The sequence below is a fragment of the Leptonychotes weddellii genome, chromosome 8 (assembly GCF_054177405.1).
Source record: "Leptonychotes weddellii isolate Sample4059 chromosome 8, ASM5417740v2, whole genome shotgun sequence".
NCBI classification, from domain to species: Eukaryota; Metazoa; Chordata; class Mammalia; order Carnivora; family Phocidae; genus Leptonychotes; species Leptonychotes weddellii.
In genome coordinates, this window is record NC_138376.1 from 119945207 (window position 1) to 119963828 (window position 18622).

General features: G+C 37.6%; 2 protein-coding genes across 3 annotated transcripts in view; one reads left to right on the top strand and one right to left on the bottom strand.

The window, feature by feature from the left end:
* The window catches only part of TFB1M (transcription factor B1, mitochondrial), a 66068-nt gene that overhangs the window by 13266 nt on the left and 34180 nt on the right, over positions 1 to 18622 (bottom strand). For both annotated transcript variants that reach the window (XM_081829186.1, XM_081829185.1), the window contains one exon: positions 17333 to 17452. In XM_081829186.1, the coding sequence (XP_081685312.1) occupies positions 17333 to 17452 (120 nt within the window). The remainder of the gene's footprint in view (positions 1 to 17332; positions 17453 to 18622) is intronic.
* CLDN20 (claudin 20) lies at positions 131 to 6170 on the top strand. Its single transcript, XM_031039123.2, has 2 exons — positions 131 to 1154; positions 4170 to 6170. Exon 2 carries the CDS (start codon positions 4274 to 4276, stop codon positions 4931 to 4933), a length of 660 nt encoding a protein of 219 aa, XP_030894983.1. The 5' UTR covers positions 131 to 1154; positions 4170 to 4273; the 3' UTR covers positions 4934 to 6170.

Below are 18622 nucleotides of genomic sequence, written 5' to 3' on the forward strand. Positions count from 1 at the left end.
AACCCAAAATAGATGGACATGAAATATATCTGTATCATTATTCATGGTACTAGGACCTCAATATTTGATTTCCCTGTTTCACTTAATACGCTCCCTCACATCATTTTGGTATAATTTCTTCACAACATTATCTAGAAGTTCTAATTTGTTAAGTTATACTTCAGAAACCTTTCTCAGTGGAAGGAATAACAGAAGAAATTTCAGGATACCCCCCCCCCCAAAAAATACTTGTAGGTTTACTGGTCAGAGTCTAGTCAACAGTTGTTGCTGAGTTTTCTTTTTTCTTTTATTTAGAAAAATGTATGTATATTTTATTTATTTATCTTAAAGATTTTATTTATTTATTTGACAGAGAGAGACAGCAAGAGAGGGAACACAAGCAAGGGGAGTGAGAGAGGGAGACGCAAACTCCCCGCTGAGCAGGGAGCCCTATGAGGGGCTTGATCCCAGGACCCTGGGATCATGACCTGAGCCGAAGGCAGATGCTTAACAACTGAGCCACCCACGCGCCCCTAAAAAAAAAAATGTATATATATTTTAAAAACTGTCTTTTGAATGTTTTTTTTGAAAGTTACTGATTTTGTGACTCTTGATTTCAAGGAAGTCACAAGCACTGGAATAAAGATAGTCTCAACTATCATTTGAAAGCACAATCTAGTTAAAAATATTTCAGACCACATTCTTTAATTGGGGACATAAAATAATAAATGAGATCTTCCAACACAGATAAAAATTCAAAAATAAATTATAACTGTGGACTAAAACATAATATTAAAGGAAAAGAAAGCCTTTTTGTGAGCACCCAAATAATTCCTCCTCTGTATACAGTGACACAAAAGCATTTTCAGCTTTCAGGTTTCAACAAATCCTGTTGTAACAACAACTCCCTCCCTTCCCCGCCTCTCCTTTCTTAATTCTCCCACAGCTCAAAAAATGAGATGGAGAACCTGGTATTTATCTTCTAGCACCATCAGCAGTTTCTACCTCAGATTTCCATGTTGCTCTTTATTTGCAAGTTAACTTGCTGGAGTTTTGTCACTAATACCCAGAAGCTGTGAGATGAGCCTCATGTGTGTGGCTTCTCCTCGTCATACAGCTTCACTGGAAAACAACGGACAAAGGGGAATTAAGACATTGAAGGCTACTGACAAAAGGTATGGAAAATGAGAAGCTTCAGTAGTGCTCAGAAACAGACCTTTAAGTATCATGTAGCTTGAATTATAAGTTGTAAATCTGTTTTTTAAATATTAGGTTTGTTATAAATAAATCTTGTCTGGAAAACTGACTTTACATTTTAATGAAATCCACTCCAGATTTTCTGTTGGCAAATAGTTGATAAAATTAACATTTGTGGGTTCTGTTCTGTATGCAGTGTGTTCTGGAACCATGAGAGACTTCTCTATTTAGAACTAAGTTTTTACCTGCGACCCCATTGCTTCTGCTTACTTTTACAGCATTTCACCACCACCACCAGTGAAACAAAACATGCTTTTATTCTGTACCAGACAGAAATTTGAGAGAACAGGCCACAAACTGTATCAGACTTGTGGCTGGAGAAGGGGGGGAAAAAAAAAAAAAGACTTCATAGCAATATAGTAGCTAAGATGCCAGTATATTTTTACAAAGGAACAGAATAGTGACCTTCATTGTAGAGAACAAATTCTTTCTGCATAAGTTCTCTGTGCAGAAGAAAGCATTTAAAATCCAATATTCAACAGTAAGCGAGCGCTATGCTAACTGAATGCAATGTCATATTGTTTACGCTGATTTTGGCTGTCTGTAATTTATCACTGCCAGTACTTGTTAATTAAGATGAACAAGCTGTCTGCAAGCCTGAATTACACTGAATTTATAAAATGTATTGGTTAATGGGAAGAAAAAGATTATAATTGGGAAGCTGAGCACAGACTGATCAACACATAAAGGTTACTCAACCAAAGTAAAAATAAAGAGAGAAATGAGATGCTCTTAGAGAATGGTAACAGCAATCTCGACTTTGAGGAAACCCTAAGCTGAAAATGGTCTGGGAAGGCAGTAATTTAGCGAACTGGCTGGAGTCTGAAATGTTAAAACCCAAACCTGAAAACAGCTATTATGAAACTATAAACATGTTTCATTTTCTTCTAGAATCTTTAACTTCTGTTCTATTATTGGTCTCAGATATGAAAAGAAATTTGGAAAACAGAAAGAAATGAACTGTATGGTTCCACACAAAGCCTAAGTACTCTTATGTGTATATAAGTCTGATACTTAAGAATTTACAATTTCAGGAAAATACTCCCCTAAAACTGTCACATTTTAACACTGTGAACAAAAATAGAACAAAGGAATTTAGACAGCCCAGGATTTAACTTCTTAGAGAACCAGCGTTCTAACTATGTTAAGTATAGACTCTTAATACAGGCATGGATTAGTATTACTTCAGATATTTTACAGAAGCCAGCCATCAACCTCCTTGGGTAAGTCTGTGAGGCTAAGCCATGTGTCCTACTAACGCCCTCTCAAGTGGTGTTTTTCTTAGTGGGACAGGGAGTGAATGAAGTTGACAGTTAATGGTGCTTTCTGCCTCCAGATGCAGCATTTTTCTCTGCTCCCGGGGAGCACATGGAGAGGCTCTCACCAGGATGTACTGGGGGTAAAGGTGGGGAGAGGTGGGGAGAGCAGGACACTGCTGCTGAGACCTGTGTGGCACAGAGTGATTTACCACCTCTATGTCCTTCCTAATTGGAAAAAATGATGATGCACAAAGTTATATCTACAGTTTCTTTCAGCTCTAAGATTCTATGAAAATAAATTAGCTCAATGAAAGAAGAGAAAAATTTCAAATGGCATTAAGTATCAATTGTCACATGACATAAAACAAGTAAACATACTAGTAACAGTGTCAGTTTTAATTTGTGGAGTATTTCCTATGTGTTAGATATTGTTCTAAGCCCTTAAAATGCATTTAACTCTTTGATATATATACAATAATCCTCCCCATTTTCCAGAAGAGGATACTAAGGCACAGAGAGGTTCTGGAAAGCTAAGAGTTGACCCCAGTGTTTTGGATTCAGAGCCCATACTGCCTTTTGTGAAATACATACGAATCATGGTAGAGCCACGGTGTCTTAACACATCATTCAAAAATTAGTGCAGAAACAAAAAAGCTGTTATTGCTGTATTTCAGAAACCACTGTGTTTCTTTCAAGGCAGAGACTACTGCCAGATTAAAGCACAGCCAAGCCACAAATTCAGGGCAATCTTTTCTCTCTTCTTAAAAAAAGAAAAAAAAGAAAAAAATGTTAAATTATTTTTGGTATCCTTTCATATACAACTAATGATGTGGTTATTTCTGGCATGTACTTTCAAGATTCAGTGTCACTACTTCTGAATCTGTCTGAATAACCGGTTTTGCAGCAGACTGCTTCATTTGGGTCAGGGTAGGATTCTGGTCCCAACTAGACAGGATCTCACATTCTCATAAGCAAAAGACAGAGGCTTAATTGTTCTAGTTTTGAGTATCTTGTACCTGAAGTGAAACGAGTGTTAACCTAGATAAGGATTTTGCAAAAGTTCATTAACTGGAAATCAGGGATAATCATGCCTATGGCTTTACCTTCTTTCCACGAATTTCCTTTCCTCCTTAAACAGTTCACTTGGGTCACATGTCTGGCACATGGTGAGTGCTTAAATTTTTTTTTTTTAATAAAATCATTTTTTGAATACTTAAAACTTCTCTACTATGTATTTATAAATCATTTTTAAGAAGTGGACTTAAACACTGTTTCTAACTAAAATACTCCATAGGTAATAAGGAAGAAAAGAAAGTTTTAAAAACCTCTAATGCTATTAAAATTCTTATTAGATCATCCAGCTGGAATCTGATAGGTCAAAATCTCCTAATAAGGCCCACTGCCCACATTATAGACAACTTCGGCATAGTTTAAGTTTTAAAAAGAACAAGCGGACAGCTCTTTTCTCTATGCCATGCATCAGGCACCACCCATCCACATACACTCAGGAGAATCGCAGCCTCTGAGGGCCTGGTATGAGCTTTTCTCCTGGCCTACAGTGTCCTCATCTACTGTGGGGTCTATTCAAATGTGTTCTTTGCTTCCACTGTACATGGATATGGAAGCCTTTTTGTTCATGCTTTCTTTGCATCCTGATTTGTCTTCTTTCCCTAGCCTTTGTTACTTGGTTCCCTGCTGCAGAGACAGAGCTACAGTCTTGATCAAGGGCCATCATCATCAAATACCGGGTAACGGTGGGCAAAGATAAAGGTGATGTCATGGCGTCAGCTGGGCTCCAGCTCCTTGCTTTCATCCTGGCCTTATCTGGAGTCTCCGGAGTGCTCACGGCCACTCTGCTGCCTAACTGGAAGGTGAATGTGGACTTGGGCTCCAACATCATAACGGCCATTGTGCAGCTGCAAGGGCTGTGGATGGACTGCACGTGGTACAGCACCGGGATGTTCAGCTGCACCCTGAAGTACTCCATTCTGTCCCTCCCCGTCCACGTGCAGGCTGCACGGGCCACCATGGTCCTGGCATGTGTCCTGTCTGCTTTGGGGATCTGCACTTCTACAGTAGGGATGAAATGCACTCGCTTAGGAGGGGACAGAGAAACAAAGAGTCACGCTTCTTTTGCCGGAGGAGTCTGTTTCATGTCTGCAGGGATCTCTGGTTTGATACCAACAGTGTGGTACACGAAGGAGATCATAGCAAACTTTCTGGATCTGACAGTTCCAGAAAGCAACAAACATGAACCCGGAGGAGCTGTCTATATTGGATTCATTTCGGCTGTACTGCTGTTTATCTCTGGCATGATTTTCTGCACTTCCTGCATTGAAAAGAATCCAGAAGCTTGGCTCTATCCACCCAAGCAGCAGCAAATCTCCACCACACAACCAGAGGGCAATTCAGCATACAACCTGAAAGATTACGTGTAAATAACTGTGTAATGAGTATGGAATTTTCAGGTGCCTGCTGTGACTTTTGTCTTTTTATTTTAGAGAAAAAATATAAATGAGGTCATTTAAAATGCCGACAAACTATTGTGTACAATTATATATCTGTTTTAAGATTATTTTTCCATTTCTATTTTCATGTTTTATCTAGAGGTTTATAATTGAGAGAGGTTCTGTTATATTAAGGCAATTAATTGATGGCTTTTTTTTTTTCCTTTTAAGATAAACTGTTGATATATCTTCTGGGTTGTTACTTAATTGGATTTTATAAAAGAACTAAATTGCCAAGTATACAAAGCACCTTTCTCTGGTGTTGATCTAGGGTATCATCTGCTTTTGCTGTCTGTCTGCAACACCACAGTGGCTTATGTTTTCAAGCCCCACTGTTTGAACCCAAGGGAAAGAAGAGATGTCCACCTCTCTTCGATGCTGCCCAAACCAGCCTCCCCAAGTTCCTACCTACTATGACCTCCCTGCTTTTTTCATTTTAGAAACATCTATGTACACATATGAGAGCCAACAATATGATATTCAAAGATTAGGTAGGCAGAACAAAAGAAAAGAAATTGGTAAATGCTACCACAGCAAAGCAAAACCAAACCAAACTAAATGCACATTGATATCTCTGGGACTTGAAAGCCTTAGGTACAAAATAAGTGAGAATAAAAACAGTTTGCTTTAGAGTGCTCAAGAAGTGCCATCTTTTGCGGCTAGCAAGAGGATGCTCCAGATTAAGTTCATTTATCCTACAACAACTCAGGTCCCTCCACTGCCCTCTCCTTTAACCTCTCATTGATTACTAGCTGGATGATGAAAGTTTCTTTTAAGTTGTCATTTTTGTTCTCAAGTTTGATTCATGTTAAACATTGCTGTTCTCTTATAAATGAAGTGCTTCAGTTAGTTAATAGAAAGACAAAGTATGTTTTTGAAAACCTAAGTTAAATTATGATATGTAATTCAAATATCTTAACAAGAAAATAAAAATTGGATTTAATATGTAAAGGGGACATTGCACATTGTTTCTAATAATTCACGTAATTTAAACTTAGTCATTGCGCACCATATAATGGTAAAGGGGGAAAAAGGACTATTTGTACATTAATAACTAGGGAAGTGGGAAGAATATCTTTTATGTGAGTACATATTTTTCATTTGTGCCTATAGAAGTAGAGACAAAAATATTTTATACTTAGTATACTCATTCTCTTCTGCAACAATGTCATTAAGCTATTAATAGAATAGCTAAAATGAAAAGGTACTATTTCATATGGGAATTAGGAAAAGACTTAAACAGAAGTTTAAATGATTGTTTAAAGTATGGATTCCTGGGACGCCTGGGTGGCTCAGTCAGTTAAGCGTCTGCCTTTGGCTCAGGTCATGATCCCAGGATCCTGGGATCGAGTCCTGCATTGGAATGGAATCCTTGCTCAGCAGGGAGTCTGCTTCTCCCTCTGCCTGCTGCTACCCCTGCTTGTGCTCTCTCTCTGACAAATAAATAAAATCTTAAAAAAAATGATTCCTTTAGGAATCAAAGTATTTTCTAAACAAATGTCATACTAAAAATAACTGATAAAAAATATTTTTATGCGAATTAATGTGACAGGATTTCTTTGACACCTATATGGCTCTCTCATTTGGCTTAATGTGACTGGCTTTATTTGCAGCTTATGTATCCTATAGTTCTATACTAAAAGTTTAGTGTTCTATGAAAGTATATATATACTTCAAAAAATAATTTTTACTTAGCTCTGGAATATTTTCTTAAATAGACACAGGAATGTTTTGAATTCTAGAAAAGCAGCCATTTCATACAAATGGCCTAATTTTTTCCAGACTGGACACAGCAGTGATAACATGGTTTGGAATCCCTCCATCGCTGTAGGATTTCCCCCTGCTGCATTCCTCCTTCTGGAATCCTCCCACACTCACCCCTTGCCTGCCCAGGCTTGGACTCATCCTTCAGGGTTCACGTGGGGCCTCCTTTGTGAACACATTCCTGACTCCCTGAAGAGGTTTGCTGCTTCCATCTCTGTACTCTCAGAGAATGCTCTATCACAAATTATTAGTTTACATGATTGCATTTCCAACTAGACTGGGAGACAAGTGTCTTTTTTACCTTTGCATTCTCAGTGACTTGCAAAAGTGCTTACAGGGACATGCCAGTCCTACTTCAGTCCTTCATGTATGAGCACTGACTGGCTTAAACCCTGGAAGGACTCTAGGTGGTAGGTACTATTCTTAGTACCAGGGGGAACTGACAGAGAAAAATACCATTACCTAACTTGCCCAAGGTCTTCAGCTAGTAAGTGGAGAGATGGCATTCAACCTGAGGGAACCTGGCTCTACAGTCAGAGCAGGTGGGTACAAGGTGATGCAGGGCACAAGGCTACACAGTACATATTACTGAATCTAAGTCTTGGTTTGCTCAAGTGAAAATGAGGATAAAAAACAGCACCTACTCAGGGAGCTGTGAAGATTCAATGAGATGATGTGCACACAGCATGTGCGGGGGGAGCATGCAACGGACGCTGCCCAGTGGTTCCTGGTCTAACCCGGCTGTTTCCAACTGGGGGTGGGTTGAGGCTGCAGAGGACACGTGGCAGCGCCTGGAGACATTTCTGGTTGTCACAACTGGGGTAGTGGTACTGGAATATAGTGGGTGGAGGCCAGAAATGCTGTTAAATATCCTACAATGCACAAGACAGCCCAGGCAACAAAGAATTTTCTGGTCGAAAATGTCAATTGTGATAAGGTTGAGAAGCTCTGGTCTAATGTATTTGAATATAAACTTTTTTTTTTTTTTAAATAAAAAGTTACCAAAATAAAACCAAAAGAAGGAAACACCAGAAAGCCCCAGAATATCATGCTTATTTTACCTAGGGAGCAGATATATGTGTATATTAAGTATACGTATATATATATACATATATGACTGAAGAAATCAGCTAGTAGTTTGGGCAAAAATGTAGAAACAGGTTAAGTCAGGAGAACTGGGTACAGGAATGGATAGATTTAAGAGAAACGTAAGTGATGTCAGAAGGTGGTAACTAGTGACTTGTTGTGCAAGTAAAGGTGAAGGGGGTGCCCTCATATCCCCCTCCTCCTTCGCGCCCCCCCCCCCCGGTGATACCTGCCCGATATGGGCAGGTGAGGTGGTCATTAGCACACTGCATACATACGGGCAGGAGCAGCCTGGGGTATGTAGACAGAGGTTCAATTCTGGAGTCAGTGTTTTCTCATCACATTCCTTTTATTACCATATTTTTAGCTACATGGCTTTAGCATAAATTAATTTTATTGACTTTGGAGGATTTGTATCCTAGCCTACAATCTTACAGAACCTGTTGCATATCTCTTCATTACCTCCAATAAGTTTTTTATTCACTTCATTGCACTTTATATATACATAAAAGTATCACCAGCAAAAATGCAATTTTGTTCCTTCTTTGGACTTATAGTATTTATTTTATTCTTGAGTAGTTATTAAAACATAACTAGTATTAAGATAAACTGTAACAGTAAATATCCTGTTTCTATTCAAAACTTGATTTTTAAGAAAGACTGGTAATTTTCTACTTATAAAATCGGTTTTAGTTTATTTTTATTTTAGACTCGCCCACTTTCAAAAAGAATTTGAGGCTACTTACAATACAATTGCTGGCATAGTAAATACAAAGAAAACAATAAAGGTGAAAGACTAAAGTTATAAAGAAGAGAAAAAAAGTGCTATTAAATAATCCTTGTTGAAGGCTACTAAAGGAATTAAACATGAAACTTAGTCTAGAACTTCTAAGCAACCAAAGCACAGAAGGCCACACAAGAAATCTGACAGCTCTGTCTATGGGTAGGAGCCCACCGAGGCCGCTCTAGTGCTTTCCCCAAGCTCCCCCTGGGCTGTGCAGCCATCCCCCAGCTGCTGTGAGTGCACGGTGCTAATGGCTCACAGATCTAGAATTGCCTCCCTTGGCAGGTTAGGGCACCACCGCTCCTAGGAGGTGGCCAGAGCCAAAGACTGGCCACACAGGTGTACAACAGGCTGCTCCCTTGACTGACTCTGTGGGACAATTTGTGCCCCAGAGCTCTCGTTCTCCCCGCTACCCTTTGACCCGGTGGAATCAGGCTGAAGCTAGTCTCCAGGCAGAACAATATCCCTGCTTAGCTTTTCCCCCCTTGCTTTATCCTGCTTCCCACACCACTCTTCTGAGAGCACTCAATACACCACTTTCACAAAAATTCTTAACTCAATCTCTGATTCCACAAAACCAGACCTAACACAGAAGAATATTAGTTAAGCAGAAGAATGTTAAGTCTTCTGCCCTTATGTCCAAAGGATTCGCAAATACAGCATAACATACAATAGAAATAACCTCAATATCAGATTTTGAAAAACACAAAGGCATGAAAATGGCTTTCTTATGTGAATCCACCCATTTTACTAAGATCAAGATTATTGCACATAGAAGTCAAGGCCTCGATAGCTGTCAGTCAGCAAGGATAGCTGAAAGCTTCTGAAATGTGATCCTTAAAGGTCAGACATGGATGCCTCAAGTCCTGACCTTTTCTTTATAACGTGATGGGTGTATCACCATTAATTCATCTAAAATTGTATTGACAGTATGCTTTAAATCTGTACCAGGTTTAGGGATAACTTGCTCCATATGCAGTACTCCTAATACCCAAAATTAGATATAAACTATATGAAGCTCTTAAAAATTAAAATCCATCCATACAACTATATCAGAATATACCAACTTAGTCCATAAATATTTGCTTATAATCATAACAGCTACCTTCCACTAACTGCCTCCAAATGCTAGATACTCATATTACTTCACATTGATTATCTCTTTCTCAAAGCAATCCTTCTAGGGTGATATGATTGCCCCAATTCAAGATATATTAAAGTTCAACCTATTAACCTGACCAAGTTCTCATAACTAGGAACATTCGAATTCCAGTAAGTCTAGCTTCCTTTAAAATATTTCCAGTTCTTCCACTAGAGTACGCTGCTCCTATCAGGCTAATCAAAAGAGCCTGTTGCAATTCTCCCTTTATAGTGACTTACCTACTATGTCCAAGTACAGTTTAGTGGTTAGACCTAAAGCCTATCCATTCTGTTGGAAATATGTTAAAGATTTATTTTGAGAGAGAAAGGGAGCACGCAGTAGGGAGTGGCAGAGGGAGAGTAAGAGAGAGTCCCAAGCAGACTATGCAGAGCATGGAGCCTGACTCAGGGCTCAATCTCACAATCCTGAGATAATGACCCTGAGATCACGTGCTGAGCCAAAACCAAGAGGCGGATGCTTAACCGACTGCACCACCCAGGCACCCCTGTTGGAAGTATGTTATGAGCCCCATGACCACAATTTTAAAAGAAAAAAATGATACAGAATTTTGAGGTTCTACCTAATAGCTTAGTAGTTCTCAAACTTGAGTAATGTGAACATCAGCTTAAAAATTTACTGTAGAACCCCAGAAATATGTGGATTAAAAGGGGTCTAGAGATGTCAGCTTGAAACAAGTTTTATTTGCTCATGGGAGCATTTTTAGTCATGAATTCACACTGCAAAAGAAATATTTTGGTCTTGTCACTGGAAAAATAATTTAACTCAAAAGTGAAATGGAAATACAAAATTTTAAAACTCTAACTTAAACTCTATATACTACAAACTCTAGGAGATTAGGGCACACTTGAGTAAGCCAATTAATCTAATTTTATGACTCTAAGAGGCTGCATTTTGGAGTTCAAATTTTGGGGTTCAAATTTTGGGGAGAGTACTAGAGAAGTTAATGAGAGTAACGAGTTTGGCAAGAATTTAGGTCAACTAGCTAGGACAGGATTGTTACAGTTCCACGAAGTAAAAGTTCTGCCATTAAAGCTTGATTACAAGTTAGTCTAAAGACCAATAAGCAGAGGAGATTACAGATTCTCACAGGAAAGATCCTAAGTGGTTATAAATAAGTTCTTCTTGAAATACTACAGAAGAAGTGCTCATATCTAATTCTCAGGATGGGTTGAGTGTGAGTACTGAATTTAGTAAGTTTCTTTGAACATCTATAGAGAATTAACCTCCCTCTCTCAATTCCCCAATGAACCTGCCTGTACCTCTATTTTAGCACTTAGCATATTTTACTTGTATTGTGGTTATTTGTGTTTATGACTTTCTTTTCTTGTGTTTAGAAAGCTTTAGCCAAAGGGAAAGTTTTGTACTGTTATTTTATCTTCTCTATAAAATTCTTCCCCTTTCTTACTTAACAAAATTTTTAAAAATTTGCTCAATACAACTATCAGTCAAATATTTTCTGGAAACTCAGAGTATTCCTGATCTGCTCTAATATGGTAAAACTACTTCAGAGCAGCAAGGAATTCTTTTAGAACCAAAATTTAATCATTTGATTTACTGTTTTGCTTTATCATAATACATTCTCTCTGCTCCTTGGTAACTGCTTTCCTAGATTACAAATAAATTCCCTGCATGTAATATTTACAACATGATGAAAAGCATGTAAAGAAAATTGCTTGAATATGTTTAATTTGCCAAAAAGCAAACATCCCTCAGTAAAGTGAACCAAAAATACAGCTAGTTTTTTTTTCCAAATAGTGTTTTCATGAGGCCTTAATCCTAGAGGATAGAACATTTAATCAACTAACTACATGTGTATCTTACCCCGAAATCAAAGATAAGGTTGGTAACAACTTCTACACACCACCAAATGCCCTCAACTAGGTAACGAAAACAAAGAGAAACTTTCCACTAAAAATATTCTAAAATCCACCTTAAGAATAAAGACTCTGGATTATGGTTAATAACCCCAACTATAAAAGCCTAAAAGTAAAGATCTTGGTTTCTGATATATTTGGGTCTGACACTATTCAAAATATTATATACACACATATGTGCATTACAAGAAGAAAGAAAGCTGATATGGTCAATTGGTTTTCTTCATTACAATGGCCACCTGTTCTAGGACAGAAAATACCTGAAAGCACAAATATGTTAAGTCTGATGATGGCCTATAAGACACCTCTAGTCATCAAATTCAATCTAGGATCTAATAGGGTCTCTTATTTTGGAAGAAGTCATTTATAATGTCTGGAACCTTGAGATGCTGGATGGAGGTGGTACTGAGAAGGAGTGCTCTGAGCCTGACTCAGAAAAAGCTGAAAACTGTTATATAAGTGGAAGATGGACTGAATTCCTATAGTCACCCAAAAGCTCAGCTAATTGTGGTGGACAACATGGCAGAGGAAGTAGAAGGTGGTAGCAGAGAATATGGAGACTTCCCAGGCCATGCTTTAAGATGTACAAGTAGGTCTAACACTATTGTTAGGGACCCCATTCTAAATATATAATCTGTATCTATCTAAATCTAAAAACCACATTATACAATTTTTTTATGCTATCTCCTTTCCTTAATAAATCTCAAATGACATAAGGGAAACTTATAAGACTCTATTCTGGAGAGTTTCAGCAAACAAGGAGACATCTGTTCCTCACCCCCTATAAACTCCCTGAAGGCAGATTCCATGTTGGACTGGGCCCTCCCAGTCCCGCTCTGCCTAAGCCCATGCCTTCACATGCAGTAGCTGCTCAATACACATTTGACAAAATAATAGATGAATTCTTATAATATATGTCCTATAGTGACTCATCCAGTAGTAGTTTTGCTAAAATAGACACCACTATACTGATTTTTATTTTTGGCAGAGAAACTTTGTAATTAACACTCTTCTGTAATTAGCATATAATAGTAACAGCCTAGTTTAATATCCAACTATTTTACACAGATGATTAATCACAAGTAACACTGCCAAAATAGGGTCTTTCAAAAAAGTGGAAAAAGGACTGGAAGAAGATGGTGGAGTAGGAGGATCCTGAGCTCACCTCATCCATGGACACACCAAGATAACAGCTATATCTGTGCTAAAAATGACCTGAAGACCGGGAGAACAGACCTTCCAGTGAATCACAGAGAGGATGCAACACTGGAAAGGGGAGGAGGATCAGAGATACAGTTGGGAACCAAACCCCCAGTGAGACTAATCACAACAAGAGGGACAACACAAGCACAGAGAAGCGAGAGAATAGGACCCAACACCAGGCACCCCAGGCACTGGGAAGACAAGTATCCATTAAAACTGGCTTTGAAAACCAGTGAGGCTTAACTTAGGGTACTTTAAAAATCAGGGGATTAACTCCAGGACAGCAAGAGGGCATAGGAAACTGAGTCCCCACCTTCAAAAAGCCAGCAAAATAAATAACTCCATTCAAGACACAGCACAAAACCAGCAGTTTGAAAAGTGACTATGGTATACATGAAGGAGATTTACTTACTAATCTCAAAATGTGCACTAGTGGGGCAAGGATCTTTTTTTTTTTTTTAATATTTTATTTATTTATTTGAGAGAGAGAATGAGACAGAGAGCACATGAGAGGGGGGAGGGTCAGAGGGAGAAGCAGACTCCCTACTGAGTAGGGAGCCCGATGTGGGACTCGATCTGGGACTCCAGGATCATGATCTGAGCTGAAGGCAGTCGCCCAACCAACTGAGCCACCCAGGCACTCTTGGGGCAAGGATCTTTAAAAAAATCTCTTCAAGAACAAAAGTGCTGGCAGACAACATTTCCTCTCTTTCTCAGCCTAGATAGCTGGACATTTGTGGGAACGAGACAAACACTCTCCACCTGTCTAGCTAGCACTGCATGCCCCTTCCCCCTGTTCACCTGGTGGACCAGCCCCAACTAACCTGCCTACGTTGGGCACACCTATTATTAACCTGACCAAGTTCTCATAACTAGGAACATTCGAATTCCAGTAAGAGTGAAATCATATTGAGCATCTTTTTCGACCACAACGGTATAAAACTAGAAATCAATTACAGCAAAATATGTAGAAAGAACACAAATATATGGAGGCTAAACAACATGCTACTAAACAATGAATGAGTCAACCAAGAAATCAAAGAGAGAAAAAATACATAAAACAAATGAAAATGAAAACATATCAGTTCAAATCTTCGGGATGCAGCAAAAGCAGTACTAAGAGTGGTTTATAGCAACACAGACCTACTTCAAGAAATGAGAAAAATCTCAAAAAAACCCAAACTAACCATACACCTAAAACAGAAAAAGCAGAACAAATAAAGCCCAAAGCTAGCAGAAGGAAGGAAATAATAAAGATTAGAGCAGAAATAAATAAAATAGAGGCTAAAAAAAAAAAAATAGAAGAGATCAACAAAAACAAGAGCTGATGCTTTGAAAAGATAAAATTGATAAACCTTTAGCCAGATTCATCAAAAAAAAAAAGGACTCAAAATCAGAAATGGAGGAGAAAAAATAATACCACAGAAATAAAAAGGACTACAAGAGAATATTATGAAAAATTATATGCCAACAAATTGGACAACTTAGAAGAAATGGACGAATTCCTAGAGAACATATAATCTTCCAAAACTGAATCAGGAAGAAATAGAAAATTTGGACAGACTGATTATTAATAACACAATTGAATCAGTAATCAAAAAACTCAACAATGAACAGAGGTCCAAGACCAGATGGCTCTACAAGTAAACTCTACCAAACATTTCAAGAGTTAATAGTTAGTCTTCTTAAACCATTCCAAAAAATAGAAGAGTAATGAAAACTTCCAAATTCATCCTACAAGGCCAACATTACCCTGATACCAAAACCAGTCAAAGACACTACAAAAAAAGAAAACTATAGGCTAATATTTCTGATGAACAAAGATGCAAAAATCCTCACAAAGTATTAGCAAACCAAATTCAACAATTTGGTAGGACTACCTCAATCAGGTAGGACTGATCCAGAAATGGCAAGGGTAGTTCAATATTTGCAAGTCAGTCAGTACGATATATCACATTAATAAGACAAAGGATAAAACCATATGATCATCTCAATAAATGCAGAAAAAGCATTTGACAAAATACATCCATTCATGAGAACTCTTAACAAAGTGGGTTTCGAGAGAACACACCTCAACATAATAAAGGCCATTTATGAAAAACTTACAGCTAACATCATTGTTAATGGTGAAAAACAGAGCTTTTCCTCTAATTTCCAGAACAACACAAGGATGTCCACTCTCATCACTTTTATTCAACATAGTACTGGAAGTCCTAGATGCAACAATCAGACAAGAAAAAGAAATAAAAGGCATCCAAATTGGCATGGAAGAAGTAAAACTGTCACTATTTGCAAATGACATGATATTATATACAGAAAAACCTAAAGGCTCCACCAGAAAGTATTAGAACTGATAAACGAATTCAGTAAAGTAGCAGGATACAAAATTAATATATAGAAATCTATCGCATTTCTATACAAAAACACAGTAGCAGAAAGAAATTAAGAAACCAATACCATTTACAATTGCACCAAAGAGAATAACATACCTAGGAATAGATTTAACAAGGAGGTGACCACCTGTAGTCTGAAAACTATGAAACACTGATGAAAGAAATTGAAGAGGACACAAACAAATAGAAAGAGTATGCTCACAAATTGGAAGAACCAACATTGTTAAAAGGTCCATACTACTCAAAGCAATCTATAGATTCAATGCAATCCCTATCAAAATACCAGCATTATTTCATAGAACTAGAATAAATAATACTAAAATTTGTATGGAACCACAAAAGACCCCAATAGCCAAAGCAATCTTGAGAAAGAAGAACAAAGCTCGAAGTATCACAATCCCCGATTTCACGGTATACTACAAAGCTACAACAATCAAAACCGTATTGTACTGGCACAAAAACAGACACGTAGGTCAAGAGAACAGAACAGAGAATCCAGAAATAAACCCACCATTATACACTCAATCTTTGACAAAGGAGGCAAGAACATACAATGGGGAAAAGACAGTCTCTTCCATAAATGGTGCTGGAAAAACCAGACAGCTACATGCAAAAGAATTAAACTCAAAACTTCACTACACCGTACACAAAAATAAACTTAAAATGGATTAAAGACCTAAATGTGAGACCAAAACCATTTTCCCTAGAAGGTAACATAGGCAAGTAATTTCTTTGACATTGCCATAGCAACATTTTTCTGGGTATGTCTCCAGAGGCAAAGGGAAACAAAAGCAAAAATAAACTATTAGGACTACACCAAAATAAAAGCTCTTGCACAGCAAAGGAAACCATCAATAAAACAAAAAGGCAACCTACTGAAATGACTAGAATCAAAAAGACATGAAATAACAAATGTCGGTGAGGATGTGGAGAATAAGGAACCCTTGTGCACTATTGGTGGAAATGTAAATTGACCAACCACTGTGGAAAACAGTTTGGACGTTTCTCAAAAAATTAAAAATAGAAATACGGTATGATCCAGTAATCCCACTACTGGGTATTTACCCAAAAAACCACAAAAACACTAATTTGGAAAGACATATGCACCCCTATTTATAGCAGCATTATTTACAACAGTCAAGATATGGAAGCAATCCAAGTGTCCATTTATAGATGAGTGGATAAAGAAGATGTGGTATGTATGTGTAACACACACACACACACACACACACACACACAATTACTCAGCCATAAAAAAGAATGAGATCGTGCCTTCTGTGATAACATGGATGGACCTAGAGTGTATATGCTAAGTGAAATATGTCAAACACAGGAAGGCAAACACCATGATTTCAATTATATATGGAATCTAAAAAACAAAACAAACCTAAAACCAGACTTAACTAGAGAACAAACTGGTGGTTGCCAGAGGGAAAGTGGGTGGGAAGATGGGTAAAAAAATAAGATTAAGAGGTACAAACTTCTAGTTATAAAATAAGTCATGAAGATGAAAACTACAGCATAGAGAATATACTCAGTAATACTGTAAAAATATTGTATGATGACATATGGTGACTACACTTATTGTGTGAGCAGTGAGTAATGAATAAAATTGCTGAATCAATATGTTGCACACCTGAAACTAATAAAACACTGGATGTTAAATTGTACTTCAATTAAAAAAAAGGTGGAAAAAAATTCACAATAAAAAATGTTTGATGTAACTTGATTTAGAGGTCTATTCAGAAATCACAAAACAAATACTGATCTCTTTTTTTGAGGATTAGGTGACCATATAATTTATCTTCTATACTGGAAAACTTTGAAGAGTACAAGGTGATGATGATAATACCACCACCACCAGGGCAACATGAATAAACCTAGACATTTGGTCACTATAAAGAGGAGAAAACTTAGGACAAGAACTATTCACACATTGTGATTTTTCTTACTCTGGAGAGAGAATAAGTACATTTTGCATATAAATGAAAATCAAATTCTAGAGACAATTTCCTATGGCACATCCTCAGATGAACAAAGATTTACAAACAAACAGAAACTTACCTCTGGTTTAGGGACAAAAGCCTGACCCGGAATTGTCAAGATGTGTTGAACATTGCAGAGGTACTGGGCCATAACAGAAAGGCGACTTCGCTGTTTGCTTCCTGTATTGGCTGTCAGTCTCTATGAAAGGACAAAAAGAAATTTTAGCAAATAATTAATCCAGTCTGATCAGATGGAATGCAGTCAATATTCTATTACCTATGGACACTAGGTGGAGTTTTGCGATAAATTTTAAAAGCACAGGCTATCTGACACATGGTACACAGGCAGCACGGGGAACGTTTTCCTCCAATATCAATTGAAGTACACCTACGAAGTGTGAATTATATCCTATATGATGCACTTAGAAACCAAATAAGAAAACTTCCCTACCATTGGATGTTGGGGATTTTCAAACCCCTGTTATATTCTGTAGAAGAAGGTCCTATATGAAACAAGTAATCAATATATATTTGATGAGTGAAGAAATTAGCAAGCACAATTAAGAACTAAAGATGCTTATTTCATTTTATGAATTACCAAAAATCTATGAAGGAACATTTTCAATGGTGCACTTTTCTTTAAGTGTAATAAAACCTTGAATATTCAGAACTCTTGGAGAACTGTTTTGGAGAACTGATTTTTGCAAAAACCAGGAATTCATTCTTTTAAGAACCCAAACACTTTAATTTTAAAATTAGGTATATCTAAATTAACTCATAAATGCAATGCAATTTCAACCAAAATCTCAAAAGAATTTTTTTGAAGACCTTTAAATTAAATTCCGTAAAATTTTATACGGAAAAGCCAAGGGCCAGGAACAGACAGGAAGCTCCTGAAGAACATCAATAACATGAGGAGGGTTGGGGCAGACTCACTATAGCAGATATCAAAATTAAGGCAGTATGGTATTGCCACAGGCACAGACAAACACACCAACGGAACAAAGGTCTTAGAAACAGGCCCAAGCACATGTGGATATTTGCTATGTGACCGATGTGATGTAACAACCACCAACAGGAAAAGGATGGACCACTCAATAAGAGATATTGGTGTAAGTAGGTATATCTAAAGCAGGAAGAACTCCCTATCTCGTACCATAACCAAAAATAAATTGCAAGCGATTTAACAGTAAGTAAAAAGCAAAACTTTAAAATTTTTTATAAGTATTTATAAGTCAATCAGAGAAAGACATGTATCATATGATCTCACTAATATGAGGAATTCTTAATCTCAGGAAACAAACTGAGGGTTGCTGGAGTGGTGGGGGGTGGGAGGGCTGGGGTGGCTGGGTGATAGACATTGGGGAGG